The following is a 16,077-nucleotide window of genomic DNA, read 5'->3' on the forward strand; positions in this document are numbered from 1 at the left end:
TGCTTAGATATGGTGGATAAAATGTTCCATTTCTTCACAGCTGGTGAGCAATCGTGTCTGGCCTCTCCCCTACTCCTGTCTTAATACTGTGGATCACTCTGACATATTCCTCTTTTATTTCCTCCAGGACGGTGCCTCAAGTGAGAACCATCCAGACAACAGAATGCAACAAGGAGGTAGGTATTCTTCAATGCCATTTTTCACTTTTAATTTTTTTTGATAGTTTTGCATTAAAATGAATATATGCATTCACCAATTATTTTTTTAAAGGTCACAGTACAGTGTTTTCAATTGAAAAATATGAATTTACATAAATTGTTTTGGTCAATTGACGATTATAATTCTTAAATATTAGTGTATAATTGTGAGGCATCTTGCTCAGACAAAAAACAATGTTCTATGGTTTGTCACCATGCAGACAGAGTCTCTCAGCCACTGGATTACTGTGAGCTGTCCGACCGCTTTCCCAGAGACCAATGGGAATCAGCACTGCAGTTCTTCCTCAAGAAGCAGGAGGACTAATCCAGAATTGCATTCCGACCTCTAACACGCACATATACATGAAAAACACTAGAAAGTAGAAACCGACACTTAACCCTCCATTCTACACTACATACTTTCCCATTTAGATTTGAAGTCTGCATATGGGCATATTCTTTAAAAATGCAGTCTTAGCCTTCCCAAAACTCTTGAAATCCTAGAATACGAGGGATAAATCCTAACTTGAGTTGCACATGTATAACTAAAATGTTTGTGTAAGTCATCCATCGTGGTCCATGGGCGATTTGCATGAAAGTTTGAGTTGGAGGTGATTATCTTGTGTATTTTACCGTGAGTCATGCACAATAATTATGTTCCTTGTCCAACCAAGTTATTTGCTTTTGTGTTGTGTTTCTATTGTGGATAGAATGGCAACGTAGCAGCAGAGATAATCAAAAGCACTCTCATAATGGTTAGATTACATAACATATGTAATACATCAATAATACTGTGTACTACTGTGTACTTCCTGTTAATTCCTTTTAATATTTTCATATACAGTTAAGATGTGAATGACCTGATCAGAATGTTTTTTCCCCTGTTGTTATTTTACAGGCGTTGGGCAGTTTTGTACTTCAATATGTAAGTTACATAGTCTATATGTGTTTATTCTGTACATTTTAGATTTGCTCTAGTAAGAGCTGTCCTGATTTCAAGTACAAATTTTTCCCTTGTTCTTGCCTTTATGCTGTGAAGAACATACAAAATATAATTGATTTAGTAAAATACATTTTTATCCCATTTAATAAATGATTTATTATTAGGCATCATTCATTGTCCTCCAGTTATTTTTATCTAGAGACTGTGCGGCTCACTCATTCAAGTCTCAGTGATTTCCCCTATGTCTACAGATCATCAAGTGACAATTAATGAGAACTACTGACTGTAGCCTCTCTGCATGTGTAATTTTCTGCCTGTACAGCATTGTAACATTTGTAATAGTGATTATTATCCCAGGTGGTGTGAGGAGCTGGGTTAAAAGAAAATGGCTGGTCCTTCTCTATACCAGACTCAGTTCTGCAGACCCAGTCAATCCTCTGCTCTTGCCTGGAGCAGCTCAATCAATCCCAACAGTTAATTCAGAGCTCCCAGCAAGGAGACATACCAATGGATATTTTTTTGAAAGATGACTCCTAGAAATTAATGCAATATTGAATAATTATTTTCAGTACATAAACCTATACATGGCTGGGTATATTCTCAAAATTCTTGACAAGTGTCTCTTCAACTTTAATATCAACTGAAGAGGCCTCTCATATTAAGGGATAGTAAATGCATAAGACTCTTAAACGCATTTCACATGCAGCATACTGCAGCTCTACAATGGGCCCACCGCTTGAAAAGTAGCCTAGGTCTATTATTTCCCTGAAATAGTGTAGCCTACCCCAAACTGTGGAGCAGCCTAATTATTTATACATCAGAATTATGACAACTGATTACGTTAATATGGGAAATGTGTCCATTAGATTCCTATTATTTGTTATCGGTTAGGTGAAATCCTGAAATGACGCAGGAGGAAATTACAGCATCTATTTTCATTCTGCCGCTCGGAGCGCAACAGTGGATTAACGAATGCTGGCTGTTGTTTGGACTAATGTCTATCAGATACAGCTAAATGGCTGATTGTGAACTGCAGATTGCCATACTATATAATTATCTGATCAAATGGAAATTAGATAACTGTAAAACCATGATCTCAGGTGCCAAAAGACATATAGGCATTAAGCACTTTATTTATTTGCCAGTTGTCTTGCAACCCCCCCTCTTAAATGGCTTTATGGACGAATTAATGAGTTGTGTAAATGACAGAAATATGCAACAATACAACTAACTACATAGCCTATCTAGGCCTATAGCAAGGCTAATGGATAAAGCAATTCCAAAATTTCAGGCCAATGGATGCTGTTATTTTCTGTGCGACTTTGAAAGTTATAAACTTTTATTCTAGACATTGCCTTGATTTCTGTATCTCAAATCTATGCTTTGTTTCTAAAATGCATTTTAACCACGATTATGAAATATTTCCAGGGGAAAGATTAGGTGGGGTACAGGGGCAGAATGTGTTGGTCAGTAGGCTACTGTTGCATAGCTACAATTATTGGACATAAAAGACTATGCATGGCAGGATAGGCCTAATGGCTTTTTGATTTGATGCCAGAAGTCACATAAAGAGACCTTGCTAGGACTACTATGTACTGTGCTGAAAGACTGATCATGTTTCCGATCGTGATTAAGAGGTTAGAATGCTGTTGCGTCCTCTGATCAGAAAGTTCATCCACAACAACAAATTGTTGAGGTCTAGTATGTCGTCAGTATCTTGACCTGCACTCCTTGTCCAGAGGCTATCCAGGATTTTGCCTGGAAGGTAAATAAACCCAAGACATGCCAGTATGCGTTCGCAGGGTGGGAGTCCCCTTCAGCACAGACTCCAGCGACAGAGAGAGGTGGGTTTGTTGTGGTTCCATTCAATGTATCGTTTGCAGATGATGCCAAGCGTAGATAAGGAGCCGCCGAGCCCTGTCCTCTGTCTAGACTTGTGACTTTACAAGTGAAACTGGAATGATCACATCGCAAATCCATATGTGGAGGACAACTAAATAAACAATATGTTATACTCAATTGTATTTAACAAACAGGCCTCAACGTAGAAATGCTTGCATTTGACCAACTGTGATTCTGTTGCGTTACGATTTTTGAATATGCCATTAAAATGATAGCTTCCATCAAATTGATTTTCTCTAATGACTAACGCGATTCTGTGAAAGATTGTGGTCTTAACTAACATCACAGTGATTTATTTTGGATGGTTAGAAATTAATTTGAGATTCTATAGGCCTATTACATCTCAAACGTTTTTCACCCTGGCTACATAGTTTAGATTAAGCCCATAGGTTTATGGCAACGCAAAACCACCATGAAATAGCCGTTTCATAAATACACAGTGATTTATTTTGTCCATTTGAAATTTCAGTTAATATTTGATTGAATTACTGCATCTATGAAATTTCACATGCAGAGTTCATTAGACATGAAACCGTTCATATGGGTTTATTACGATAGCCTACATTTTCGCATAATAAATATCAATAACTTACTTTTCTTGAAAGGTTCCACAATCTGTATCCCATCCCCTTAATTACAATATTTTACAGGGCTTGATTTTAAATCATCTCTAGAAATCATGCACACCTACAGAGTCGTGGTCGCAACCCGACATAGGAAACTTACATAGATGAAACTATACAACTGTTGGCCACTATGGATAATGTTCTGATATGTTCATCATTACAAACTAGCGACTCATAATAAAGTTGAATGTTTGTAGATATAATCCTCACGTAGGCTATGTCCAACCAATGTAGGTAAGATCCGAGGCTCAGCCTCCGTTTTAGTTATAGCCCTTGGTTGTCACTGGCTGGTAACTTAAAATTCATCCGATCCTGAGCAATGCAGACCGGTCCCTCCGTGAACAAATGGTGCATCCTCATAGACAAATCCAGCGTTATTGTTCTTTAAATAAGATGAAATCCTTTTCCTCTTAAAGCTGTTAACTAGCCAATTATCATGCAGAGCACGCGGGAGCATGCTGGAGTTCGAAGCGTCACTGTTGGGCTGGTCTCACGTGTCCATCGGACTTGGTACCATGCTGTTCGGGGTGTCCGGCAACTGCGACGACAAGGAGGTCACATCACTGCCGGAGGAGTTACCCATGGAGCCCGATTCAGAAAAAGACACCTGCGATGGAAACGGTTGTTTTAATTAGCGTTTTTCTTCTCTCAATATTGCTTATTGCATATTGATATTGACCCTTATGTATCGATGAAGTCCAATGCAAATATTAGGCCAATATGAATATTCATGTAAATCGACCAGCCTTCGAATTTGATGCTGAAAAGCATTTATTTAATTTAGAAATATTTGACTGAATAAAATTGCATTCTCTCATCTGAATCGAGATTGGCCATTCAGTGATCGAGTGGATGATAATTGAATAAACATACATTTATTGCAAAATTATTGTGTGTGTGTGTGCCTACCAACTGCCGGAAAGCGGGCTGGTCCAGATCACTCTGCAAGGCGAACTCGCTCAGGGCCTTCCAGGGGGGCTGGTAAGTCTGCACCTCTACTGGGTTCCCTAGGACCGTGTTGTCGTGTCGAATTGGACTGCCTGCCACCATAGGTGTACCCGTCAGCCCCTGAAGATTCTACAGATAAAATGTATCACAACAAACATCTCACCACCATCCATCTGGTTTTCTCAACATTCAAAGTGCAATATGGTCGGCAGGTAGCCTAGTGGTTAGAGCATTGGGCCATCGAATCCCGGAGTCTGACAAGGTAAAAAGCTGACGTTCTGCCCCTGAACAAGGCAGTTAAACCACTGTTCGTAGGCCATCATTGTAAGTAAAAATGTGTTCTTAACTGCCTAGTTAAATAAAAATATGCATTCATTACATTTATTTGGCACGCCCTATTAAATAATACCTTTATTTTTAGTTTATGTTGCATTATAATGTCTAAATGAACTTACAGTTTTATCGATGTGATGCTGTTGTTGAAGTTGCTTCATGAATATAGTTCTCTTCTTGTCTTTACAACGTTTGTTCTGAAACCAAACTCTGATGACCCTTGGGCTAAGACCGGTCATCTCTACCAATTGTTCTTTCATAAGAGCGTCTGGTCTTGGGTTGGCATTGTAACAGGTCCGAAGGGTATGAAGCTGCTTCTCGTTCAATACTGTTCGCACCCGAGTGGTTTTCTCTGACTGCTTGTGGACGTGGTTCCGATGAGGAGGCTGTCGAACTGACACGGGATCTGTGGGACAAATATTCATTACATTACATTACATTTAAGTCATTTAGCAGACGCTCTTATCCAGAGCGACTTATTCAAAAGGAAATATCTTTGAAAATGTCATTTCCACTGACTGAGCCAAATTTAGAAAAGCAATCATAACTGATGATAGATGCACTTATTCTGCCTACTTCTCCCTAGTAATTACACAATCAAGGCAGGAGCAGAGGAAACTCACAAAAAGTCAAAAACAATCATAAAAAACACCCACATTCCTCAGTGAAGATGTACTCAACCAAAAATAATAACGACGATCATGTAATTTCGTGATAATTGATAAGATTCTTTGGTAAACTTTAATTAAACAGGCTATACAATATTTGAATATCCCTTCTCAAAAACATTTTGTAAATTACAAATACAATTTAAAATGCTTCCCATTTAACATGAATTTATTTTTTGTTGTAGAATCATATTTCGATCGACGTCTTTTATTTTGTATTTTTCAAACTTCACACCTACAAACTCAAAACTTTCAGTATTTGAATTAACAAAAATATATCGACCATTGCAGCATACCCCCTTTACACAGCCAAAATGTTACCTTATTGTTTTCAAAATAAACGAATTGACATATACTAGTCTAATAGCTTTAACAACTTAATAGATACAAACAACACCCAATATGTTTTAATTCATGTTTAGTCTACCAATGAAAGTAATGTAATAAACCTATAGGCTTAAAAGTCTGCACACTTGATCAGTGAAAGGAACATGTTGCAGACAAGTATAATAATAACTGTTATTATAAAAAAAATATTATTTTACAATTATTATTATTATTATTATTATGCTATATCCTTTCGTTGTTATTAACGTTAATATTAATATTAGACTCTCGTTATTATTATTACCACCATTATTCGTTCACTGACCAGCAATATGAAAAGACCTGGAGAGAATATTTCCCGGACTAATGGGGCTTCCCGCTGAGGCCCGTTCCAGAAGTAACCCGTGATCAGCCCGACAGAGCAGCTCCTCGTCCCGCAAAGAGAACTCATCCCCCGGCACAAGCTGCCGGCTGCACACCGAGCACCTAAAACACTCCATGTGGTAAACGTTGTCACGAGCTCTCATCACCAGATCACTGCTGCAGAAGCCAATGTTACATTTTGCACATTTAATCCCAAATAATCTGAAAAGGACATAGGAACATTGGTCTCAATACCTTATAATGCATAACAAAAACATGCAATTTAGTCAGATGAAGGAGACGAATAGCCTACGACACAAGTCGACCTTTTTTTATTGTATTTTTACCAAATAAACCAGAAACGTTGACTAGGTTGTGCTATTCTTTCTCATGTGGATACTGTTTAGTGTCAACAAGCAGTTTGAACAATTTCTCATACATTTCCACTTCAGTAGGCCTAACTACAATTTCTTGCACAATTGGGGCCTTTGGAAATTCCAAAGCTCTGAAATCACGTTAGTGAGGAAATTTAGTCAACTCCTACCTTACATAATCTCTTTTGCAGTATGTTTTGCCATCTCGGACGAAGCAAGTGCACGTCTCATCCAGGTACTGAGTGCATTCCGAGCACTTCAGACACGCTGCATGCCACTCCAGGTCCGGGGCGACCCGCAGGATATACTGGTCGTGGATCTGACTCCCACAGCCCACACACATTGCGATTCCAGACTTCTCTGTCGAATGCACAGTATATTAATGCTACCACCACCTACACCAATGTAATCACCAGATATACTCGCTAAATCCCCGCATGTTCGTCCAGTGTCCACTCTGCAGCATGCAACCGTGTCGTGTCCTGTTTTGTTATCCTTGTCATTTCCAGAACGAAGGGCAGTAGCTATATACGGGTATAACTGACCGTAGACCTAAGATGTATTCACATCACCCTTTTCAGTTATCGAAATTGACCAATGCAACAAACAAATAAATCGTGAAATGTTCCAATAATAGCCCAATATTGTTAACGATCAAATCAATCTTAAATATGCCTGGGTCAAAATTAAAATAGGGACACGAATGTTTACTTACTTTTGGAATGATCCCCCATATCACCCAAGAAAGAAGAATTTAATATAATATCCACCATACAGGAGGGATAGTGCAGGCCGATAGATTAAGAAATTGAGTGGAAGACTGCCCGGTCCCGTTCCTGGTTGACTGCTAACTTCTATTCCTCGATTGAGAGGTGGGAAGAGAAGAGCAATGTCCCACGCGCAGAGTGACGTCACATGTCAACCTGGACCTCTGTGCGTTTGGGGAGGGGGTAAACTATGCAAAGGCTTTGACTATGAAACAATAGACTACTTACTAGATCAGTAGTTCTCAACTGGTTTTTGCCTCTGGACCCAAATTGCTGGAAAACGATTTTAATCCTATATTGATAGTAAATGTACAATTTATATGACAAAGGAACAACAGTCCCACCTTTTCATTTTCAATAATTACATTTTGCCCATATTCTTGATGAAGAATGCTAAACTCACTGGTTTGAGACCAAAAAAATCAACAAACTCTGCTAAATAGAGCTGCTAATAACACTCTATTGAAAATACTGTGATTAAAGAAAAATTGTTCAGAGGTATATAAAAAAAAAAAGTGAATTATCATTTTCTACACACTTTAAATGCACGACCCACCAGTTGTGAAACGCTGTAGGCTTACTAGATCAACATAGACCCTCTCTATCCGTGTTTTTTTGTCCAAGCCAGCGTTTTCTTTTTTGTTTAAAAAGCATGGAACTGGAAGAAAAGTTGTAAAGGTAATTTAAAGAAATTCGAAATTGAGTTTTGTAATTTTCATTGAAATGTGTTGCATAATATAGTGAATGTTAAGAAAGACCTAAGACAAAAAAGTCTAAATACTAAAAACGGTTATATTTTCTTAACATAGAGAGATTTTCACACATAAGTTCGCCTAAGTTGAGTGGAAAGTTGAACTTCATTGTTATGATTATGCTTCTACACTTATGATTGTGATAATTATTACGGTGATGATAATGATTATGCAGACCCATTCATTTGTTATATTCTTAATATTATTTTTTATTATCATTATTATTTTTCCTGGTGACAATACAAAAACGTATAATATGCATTGCAAAATCATATTAAAAGCCTGGATTTCATAAAGTAAGATTAGACGAGAGACCTCAAAGGAACGAGAGTTCTATGAGTGAGCCCTCTACTGGAAAAGAAGCAGAAAGGTCCTTTTGGAGCAGAAAGGACCATTTTGTTGTTTATGGTTTTAATCACAGCCATATTATTTAGTCAATATTATTATTTTGTCAATTTATAGAAATCTATCAAAATCTCTCCAAAAAATAAATGAAGAAGCTATTTTGCCACGCATTCCATGAACTGACATTTATTAGATTACTCTGAATTTCGTTTTGTAAATGTATAAGTATAATAACAAGATGTTCCCATTCTGCAATATTGTATAATCAAAATTCAAATTTGATTAGTATTCTCCGGATATATAAATCAAGACATCTTTACCCCTTTACCCTTTTCAGTACGTTTTAAGACACGTTTTGACATGGAAAACCCATCCATTTTTTTGCATGTGATATACACTATTGGTTAAGGAACAGGTAGCAAAGTGCACCATTTAACATTTGTAATGGATATCTTTAACATAACCAACAATTAATGCATGCCTGTTAATGAGGAAGTATGTGATGATAAACAATAGGTTCAATGGCTATGATTTCATCATTGTGGACAAACGTCTCCAGCAGCCTGGTCTCATAGACTAGAGGTGACATAGTAAACGTAAATCATGGATGCTAAAATTAGTCTGATATGTCACGTTTGGTATGGTCACATAAGACAGATGGTTACTTAAGGCAAAAATGAAAGTCGGGTAGTTAGCCAGGTTGGACGGGTAGGCGTATAGCATGACCAAAAGGTGGCAAGTTAAAATCTCATCACTGACAACTTTAGCTAATTAACAACTTTTCAACAACATACTTCAACAACTTTTTAGGTACTTTGCAAATACTTAGCATGTTAGATAACCCCTCCTCTAACCCTAACCTTAACCATTTTAGCTATTCCTTCCCCTAACCTTAACCATTTTAACTAACCCTTCCCCTTCCCCTAACCTTAATCCTTTAAATTAACTCCTAAACTTAACACTAACCTTAAATCTACTATCAGCTAGCTTCTTATGGATCAAATCCTGTTATCGGGATCGATTGACAACATCCGGTGAAAATGCAGTACGCAAAATTAAAAAAAAAAATATTAGAAATATTTAACATTCACAAGTGCAATCACACAAATTAAAGCTTAACTTCTTGTTAATCTAGCCACCGTGTCAGATTTCTCTAATGACTAACGCGAAAAAAAGGGCATTGCGCGAAAGCAAACCATGCGATTATATGAGGACAGCACCCCATCAAACAAACACATGACAATCATATTTCAACCCGCCAGGCGCCACACAAAACTCAGAAATAACGATATAATTCATGCCTTACCTTTGAAGAGCTTTTTCTGTTGGCACTCCAATATGTCCCATAAACATCACAAATGGTCCTATTGTTCGATTAATTCCATCGTTATATCCCCAAAATGTCAATTTATTTGGCGCGTTTGATTCAGAAAAACACCGGTTCCAACTCGCCCAGCATGACTACAAAATATCTAATAAGTTACCTGTAAACTTTGTCCAAACATTTAAAACAACTTTCCTAATCCAACGTTAAGTATTTTAAACCGTAAATAATTGATCAAATTTAATACAGGATAAACTGCGTTCAATAGCGGATAAAATGAAAGTGGAGTGAGCTTCAGGTCACGCGCCCCAAACAAAAGAGTACACTTGGCTATACACCCAGAAAGGAAATGGCTACTTCGTCATTTCTCAAAAGAAAAACATCAACCAATTTCTAAAGACTGTTGACATCTAGTGGAAGCTATAGGAACTGCAAACATATGTCTACTAAAACGGGCTTGCCATAGGAAACCAATGGAAAACAGATTGACCTCAAAAACATTTTCCCTGGATGGATTGTGCTCTGGGTTTCGCCTGCCAAATCAGTTCTGTTATACTCACAGACATTATTCAAACAGGTTTAGAAACTTCAGAGTGTTTTTTAAATCCAAATCCACTAATAATATGCATATCCTAGCTTCTGGGCCTGAGTAGCAGGCAGTTTACTTTGGGCACGCTTTTCATCTGGATGCGAAAATACCGCCCCCTATCCCAGAGAGGCTATCTTGCTAGCAAAAGCTAGCATAGCTGCATTTTACTTAGAAATATATTAACTCACCAACAAAAACCCTAGCTAGCTATATTCATAACCATACAGGTATAGGATAATTTTTGTTTTATTTTGCTGTATTTGACTCTTGTAAACAATAACAAAAGGCATTCAAATTGAGATGTGAGAGGTCTTTCAGGTTGTATGCTATGAAATGTCCACTAGAGTGTAGTGTTGAGAATGTTGTGCTGATACTGTAAGCCTAGATGTTCATTTTATTGTATTTATTGGCTACACAATTACATATACAGTACCAGTCAAAAGTTTGGAAACACCCACTCATTCTTTTCTACACTGTAGAATAATAGTGAAGACATCAAAACTATGTAACACATGGCACCCAAAACCCTCACAAACTTTTACAGATGTAAAATTGAGAGAATCCTGTCGGGCTGTATCACCGCCTGGCAAAGCAACTGCACCCACAGGGCTCTCCAGAGAGTGATGTGATCTACCCAGCACATCACCGGGGAAAAACTACCTGCCCTCCAGGACACATACAGCACCCAATGTCACAGGAAGGCCAAAAAGATCATCAAGGACAACAACCACCCAAGCCACTGCCTGTTCACTCAGCTATCATCCGGAAGGTGAGGTCAGTACAGGTGCATCAAAACTGAGACAAAGAGACTGAAAAACAGCTTCTATTTCAAGGCCATCAGACTGTTAAATAACCATCACGAGGCAGCTTCCACCCGGTTACATAACCCTGCACATTAGAGGCTGATGCCCCATATACATAGACTTGAAATCACTGGCCACTTTAATAATGGAACACTAGTCACTCTAATAATGTTTATATATCCCTTAATTGCCATTATTTTACTTTTAGGTTGTGTGTATTGTTGTGAATTGTTAGATATTACTGCACTGTTGGAGCTAGAAACACAAGCATTTCGCCACACAGGCAATAACGTCTGCTAAACATGTGTATGTGACAACTTGATTTGATGTGGAATCATGTAGTAACCAAAAAAGTGTTAAACAAATAAAAATTATATTTGAGATTCTTGCCTTGATGACAATTTTGCACACTCTTGGCATTCTCTAAACCAGCTTCATGAGGTAGTTATTTTGTCTTTATTTAACTAGGCAAGTCAGTTAAGAACAAATTCTTATTTTCAATGACAGCCTAGGAACAATGGGTTAACTGACTTTTTCAGGGGCAGAATGACAGATTTTTACCTTGTCAGCTTGGTGATTCGATCTTGCAACCTTTCGGTTAATAGTCCAACGCTCTAAACACTAGGCTACCTGCCACCCAGGTGTGCTTTGTTAAAAGCATTTCCTTCTATACTGCATTTGAGACAATTAGTTGTGTTGTGACAAGGTAGGGGTGGTATACAGACGATATCCATATTATGGCAAAAACATCCCAAATAAGCAGAGAAACGAGTCCATCATTTCTTTAAATCAAGAAGGTCAGTCAAACCATCAAGCGCTATGATAAAACTGGCTCTCATGAGGACTGCCACAGGAATGGAAGATCCAGAGTTATCTCTGCTGCAGAGGATAAGTTTATTAGAGTTACCAGCCTCAGAAATTGCAGCCCAAATAAATTCTTCACAGAGTTCAAGTAACAGACACATCTCAACATCAACTTTTCAGAGGAGACTGTGAGAATCAGGCCTTCATGGTTGAATTGCTGCAAAGAAACCACTACTAAAGGACACCAAAAAGGAGAAGAGACTTGCTTAGGCCAAGAAACACAAGCAATGGACATTAGACTGGTGGAAATCTGTCATTTGGTTTTTGGTTCCAACCACCGTGTCTTTGAGACAAGGGGTGGATGAATGGATGATCTCTGCACGTGTGGTTCCCACTGTGAAACATGGAGTAGGAGGTGTGATGGTGTGGGGATGCTTTGCTGGTGTCACTGTCAGTGATTTATTTAGAATTCAAGGCACACTTAACCAGCATGGCTAACACAGCATTCTGCAGTGATACGCCATTCTATCTGGTTTGCGCTTTGTGGGACTATCATTTGGTTTTCAACAGGACAATGACCCAACACACCTCCAGGCTGTGTAAAGGCTATTTGACCAAGAAGGAGAGTGATGGACTGCAGCATCAGATGACCTTGCCTCCACAATCACCCGACCTCAATCCAATTGAGATGGTTTGGTATGAGTTGGATCGCAGAGTGAAGGGAAAGCAGCCAACAAGTGCTCAGCATATGTGGGAACTCCGACAAGACTGTTGGAAAAGCATTCCAGGTGAAGCTGGTTGAGAGAATGCTAAGAGTGTTCAAAGCTGTCATCAAGGCAAATCTGATTTGTTTAACACTTTTTTGGTTACTACATGATTCCATACAGTGCCTTGCAAAAGTATTCGGCCCCCTTGAACTTTGCGACCTTTTGCAACACTTCAGGCTTCAAACATAAAGATATAAAAATGTATTTTTTTGTGAAGAATCACCAACAAGTGGGACACAATCATGAAGTGGAACGACATTTATTGGATATTTCAAACTTTTTTAACAAATCAAAAACTGAAAAATTGGGCGTGCAAAATTATTCAGCCCCTTTACTTTCAGTGCAGCAAACTCTCTCCAGAAGTTCAGTGAGGATCTCTGAATGATCCAATGTTGACCTAAATGACTAATGATTATAAATACAATCCACCTGTGTGTAATCAAGTCTCAGTATAAATGCACCTGCACTGTGATAGTCTCAGAGGTCCGTTAAAAGCGCAGAGAGCATCATGAAGAACAAGGAACACACCAGGCAGGTCCGAGATACTGTTGTGAAGAAGTTTAAAGCCGGATGTGGATACAAAAAGATTTCCCAAGCTGTAAACATCCCAAGGAGCACTGTGCAAGCGATAATATTGAAATGGAAGGAGTATCAGACCACTGCAAATCTACCAAGACCTGGCCGTCCCTCTAAACTTTCAGCTCATACAAGGAGAAGACTGATCAGAGATGCAGCCAAGAGGCCCATGATCACTCTGGATGAACTGCAGAGATCTACAGCTGAGGTGGGAGACTCTGTCCATAGGACAACAATCAGTCGTATATTGCACAAATCTGGCCTTTATGGAAGAGTGGCAAGAAGAAAGCCATTTCTTAAAGATATCCATAAAAAGTGTTGTTTAAAGTTTGCCACAAGCCACCTGGGAGACACACCAAACATGTGGAAGAAGGTGCTCTGGTCAGATGAAACCAAAATTGAACTTTTTGGCATCAATGCAAAACGTTATGTTTGGGGTAAAAGCAACACAGCTCAGCACCCTGAACACACCATACCCACTGTCAAACATGGCGGTGGCAGCATCATGGTTTGGGCCTGATTTCTTCAGCAGGGACAGGGAAGATGGTTAAAATTGATGGGAAGATGGATGGAGCCAAATACAGGACCATTCTGGAAGAAAACCTGATGGAGTCTGCAAAAGACCTGAGACTGGGACGGAGATTTGTCTTCCAACAAGACAATGATCCAAAACATAAAGCAAAATCTACAATGGAATGGTTCAAAAATAAACATATCCAGGTGTTAGAATGGCCAAGTCGAAGTCCAGACCTGAATCCAATCGAGAATCTGTGGAAAGAACTGAAAACTGCTGTTCACAAATGCTCTCCATCCAACCTCACTGAGCTCGAGCTGTTTTGCAAGGAGGAATGGGCAAAAATTTCAGTCTCTCGATGTGCAAAACTGACAGAGACATACCCCAAGCGACTTACAGCTGTAATCGCAGCAAAAGGTGGCGCTACAAAGTATTAACTTAAGGGGGCTGAATAATTTTGCACGCCCAATTTTTCAGTTTTTGATTTGTTAAAAAAGTTTGAAATATCCAATAAATGTCGTTCCACTTCATGATTGTGTCCCACTTGTTGTTGATTCTTCACAAAAAAAATACAATTTTATATCTTTATGTTTGAAGCCTGAATTGTGGCAAAAGGTCGCAAAGTTCAAGGGGGCCGAATACTTTCGCAAGACACTGTATGTGTTATTTCATAGTTTTGATGTCTTCACTATTATTTTACAATGTAGACAATAGTAAAAATAAAGAAAAACCCTTGAATGAGTAGGTGTATCCAAACTTGTGACTGGTATTGTAGGGCATATAATTATAATCAAGTATGAGGATATTAATAATAACAATAAATTATAATTATTAATGTTTCACAAAAATACCTACAGAATGTTTTAATATATTTAATTTGAATTAATAATGAAATAATTAAAATATTGAAATTACTGATATATATTCTCTCATTCTCTCCTTCTTTACAATAAATAATTAAGTGTCCCTCTTTGCCAATCAATGTATCCAAATCTGCCAGTATGGTCTCAGAACAATTTGTGTTTGAAGACATCATCCATCCTGTGTTTAATATTTCTTCCTTTTTTCCTTTATATATTGTAGTAGAGTTCCAAAGCTATTTAGAATAGTATCATGTTGGGGACATGACAATGGGATGATTCTGACAATGGGATGATTCTGTAAGGTTTTCCAGAAAGCACATTTTCAATACTCACCCTTAATAATTACATTATTGCAAAGAACTGCATGATATGTCATCAGATTATTGGTTTATTTGTTCAAGATGTCTTTATTCATAAGACCATGTGGCAACATCAACCATTTCCTGAAAATCAAACTGTGAACTTGTATCGACCCTCACCTTTGGCCCAGTGCAGTCAAAAATTAGATTTTCTTGTGTTGCAGATATATATTTACACGCTGAAATAATACTGTGAAATTGACAATGCCATTTTAGTGTACTAGCTGTTTGCAAAGCCTGCCTGAAATTTCATCCTTATTTGGTGGGATGGAGTTTTGGCCTGCCTGGTGACATCACAGGTAAAATAGTTCATAGACCAAAAAGAAAGAGAGTTCCAAACCTCTCTGCCCTGTTTTCAGTTTTCCCTCCCCACTCAGACCTCTCCCAGTCTTATCAAAATTCTTACTTGAGAAATTGCTCTTTGCTAAGAAGCTATTTTTGTTTATTTTTAACTATTTTAATTGAAAACAATCATAGTAAGGTAATTTATTGTTATTTATTTATTATACTCTTATTTTACCAGGTAAATTGACTGAGAATACATTGTCATTTACAGCAACTACCTGGGGAATAGTTACAGGGGAGAGGAGGGGGTATGAATGAGCCATCTGGAAACTGGGGATGATTAGATGGCCATGATGGTATGAGGGCCAGATTAGGGATTTAGCCAGGACACCAGATTACTTTTACAATAAATGCCATGGGATCTTTAGTGACCACAGAGAGTCAGGACCAATTTTGTAGAGGCATAAATAGACTAATGTTTATGATAACATCATTTTGTTTTGTGAATGGCTACTAAGTCTTTATTTGTTACATGTTCATGTTTGCCATCCATCCCTGATCCTGAAACTTTTAAATGAAACAGCTTCATAGGCTGCCTATTTTGTATTCATCATTCATGTAGTTATCCATTAGGCTAGATCGCCAACA

General features: G+C 38.2%; 2 protein-coding genes across 3 annotated transcripts in view; one reads left to right on the plus strand and one right to left on the minus strand.

The window, feature by feature from the left end:
• The window catches only part of LOC135524380 (S phase cyclin A-associated protein in the endoplasmic reticulum-like), a 98,580-nt gene extending 97,270 nt beyond the window's left edge, over positions 1 to 1,310 (plus strand). For both annotated transcript variants that reach the window (XM_064951853.1, XM_064951854.1), the window contains exons 30-31: positions 128 to 176; positions 419 to 1,310. In XM_064951853.1, coding sequence (XP_064807925.1) covers positions 128 to 176; positions 419 to 522 — 153 coding nt within the window. In that variant the 3' untranslated portion in view covers positions 523 to 1,310. The remainder of the gene's footprint in view (positions 1 to 127; positions 177 to 418) is intronic.
• Positions 1,311 to 3,462: 2,152 nt separating this feature from the next.
• Positions 3,463 to 7,512, minus strand: LOC135525272 (insulin gene enhancer protein ISL-2B). Its single transcript, XM_064952986.1, has 6 exons — positions 7,397 to 7,512; positions 6,852 to 7,041; positions 6,270 to 6,529; positions 5,072 to 5,355; positions 4,578 to 4,745; positions 3,463 to 4,275 (listed from the first exon to the last, which is right to left on the minus strand). Exons 1-6 carry the CDS (start codon positions 7,452 to 7,454, stop codon positions 4,159 to 4,161), a joined length of 1,077 nt encoding a protein of 358 aa, XP_064809058.1. The 5' UTR covers positions 7,455 to 7,512; the 3' UTR covers positions 3,463 to 4,158.
• Positions 7,513 to 16,077: the final 8,565 nt, after the last annotated feature.

This window comes from Oncorhynchus masou, chromosome 31 (assembly GCF_036934945.1).
Source record: "Oncorhynchus masou masou isolate Uvic2021 chromosome 31, UVic_Omas_1.1, whole genome shotgun sequence".
Lineage (NCBI taxonomy): Eukaryota > Metazoa > Chordata > Actinopteri > Salmoniformes > Salmonidae > Oncorhynchus > Oncorhynchus masou.

Coding starts and splice junctions, on each gene's coding strand:
- LOC135525272 (XM_064952986.1), bottom strand. CDS start 7,454: ATGGTGGATATTATATTAAATTCTTCTTTCTTGGGTGATATGGGGGAT. Junction 6,530..6,851: donor TGCAAAAGAGATTATGTAAG/GTAGGAGTTGAC, acceptor TGTCCTTTTCAG/ATTATTTGGGATTAAATGTG. Junction 5,356..6,269: donor CAGGTCTTTTCATATTGCTG/GTCAGTGAACGA, acceptor TTTGTCCCACAG/ATCCCGTGTCAGTTCGACAG.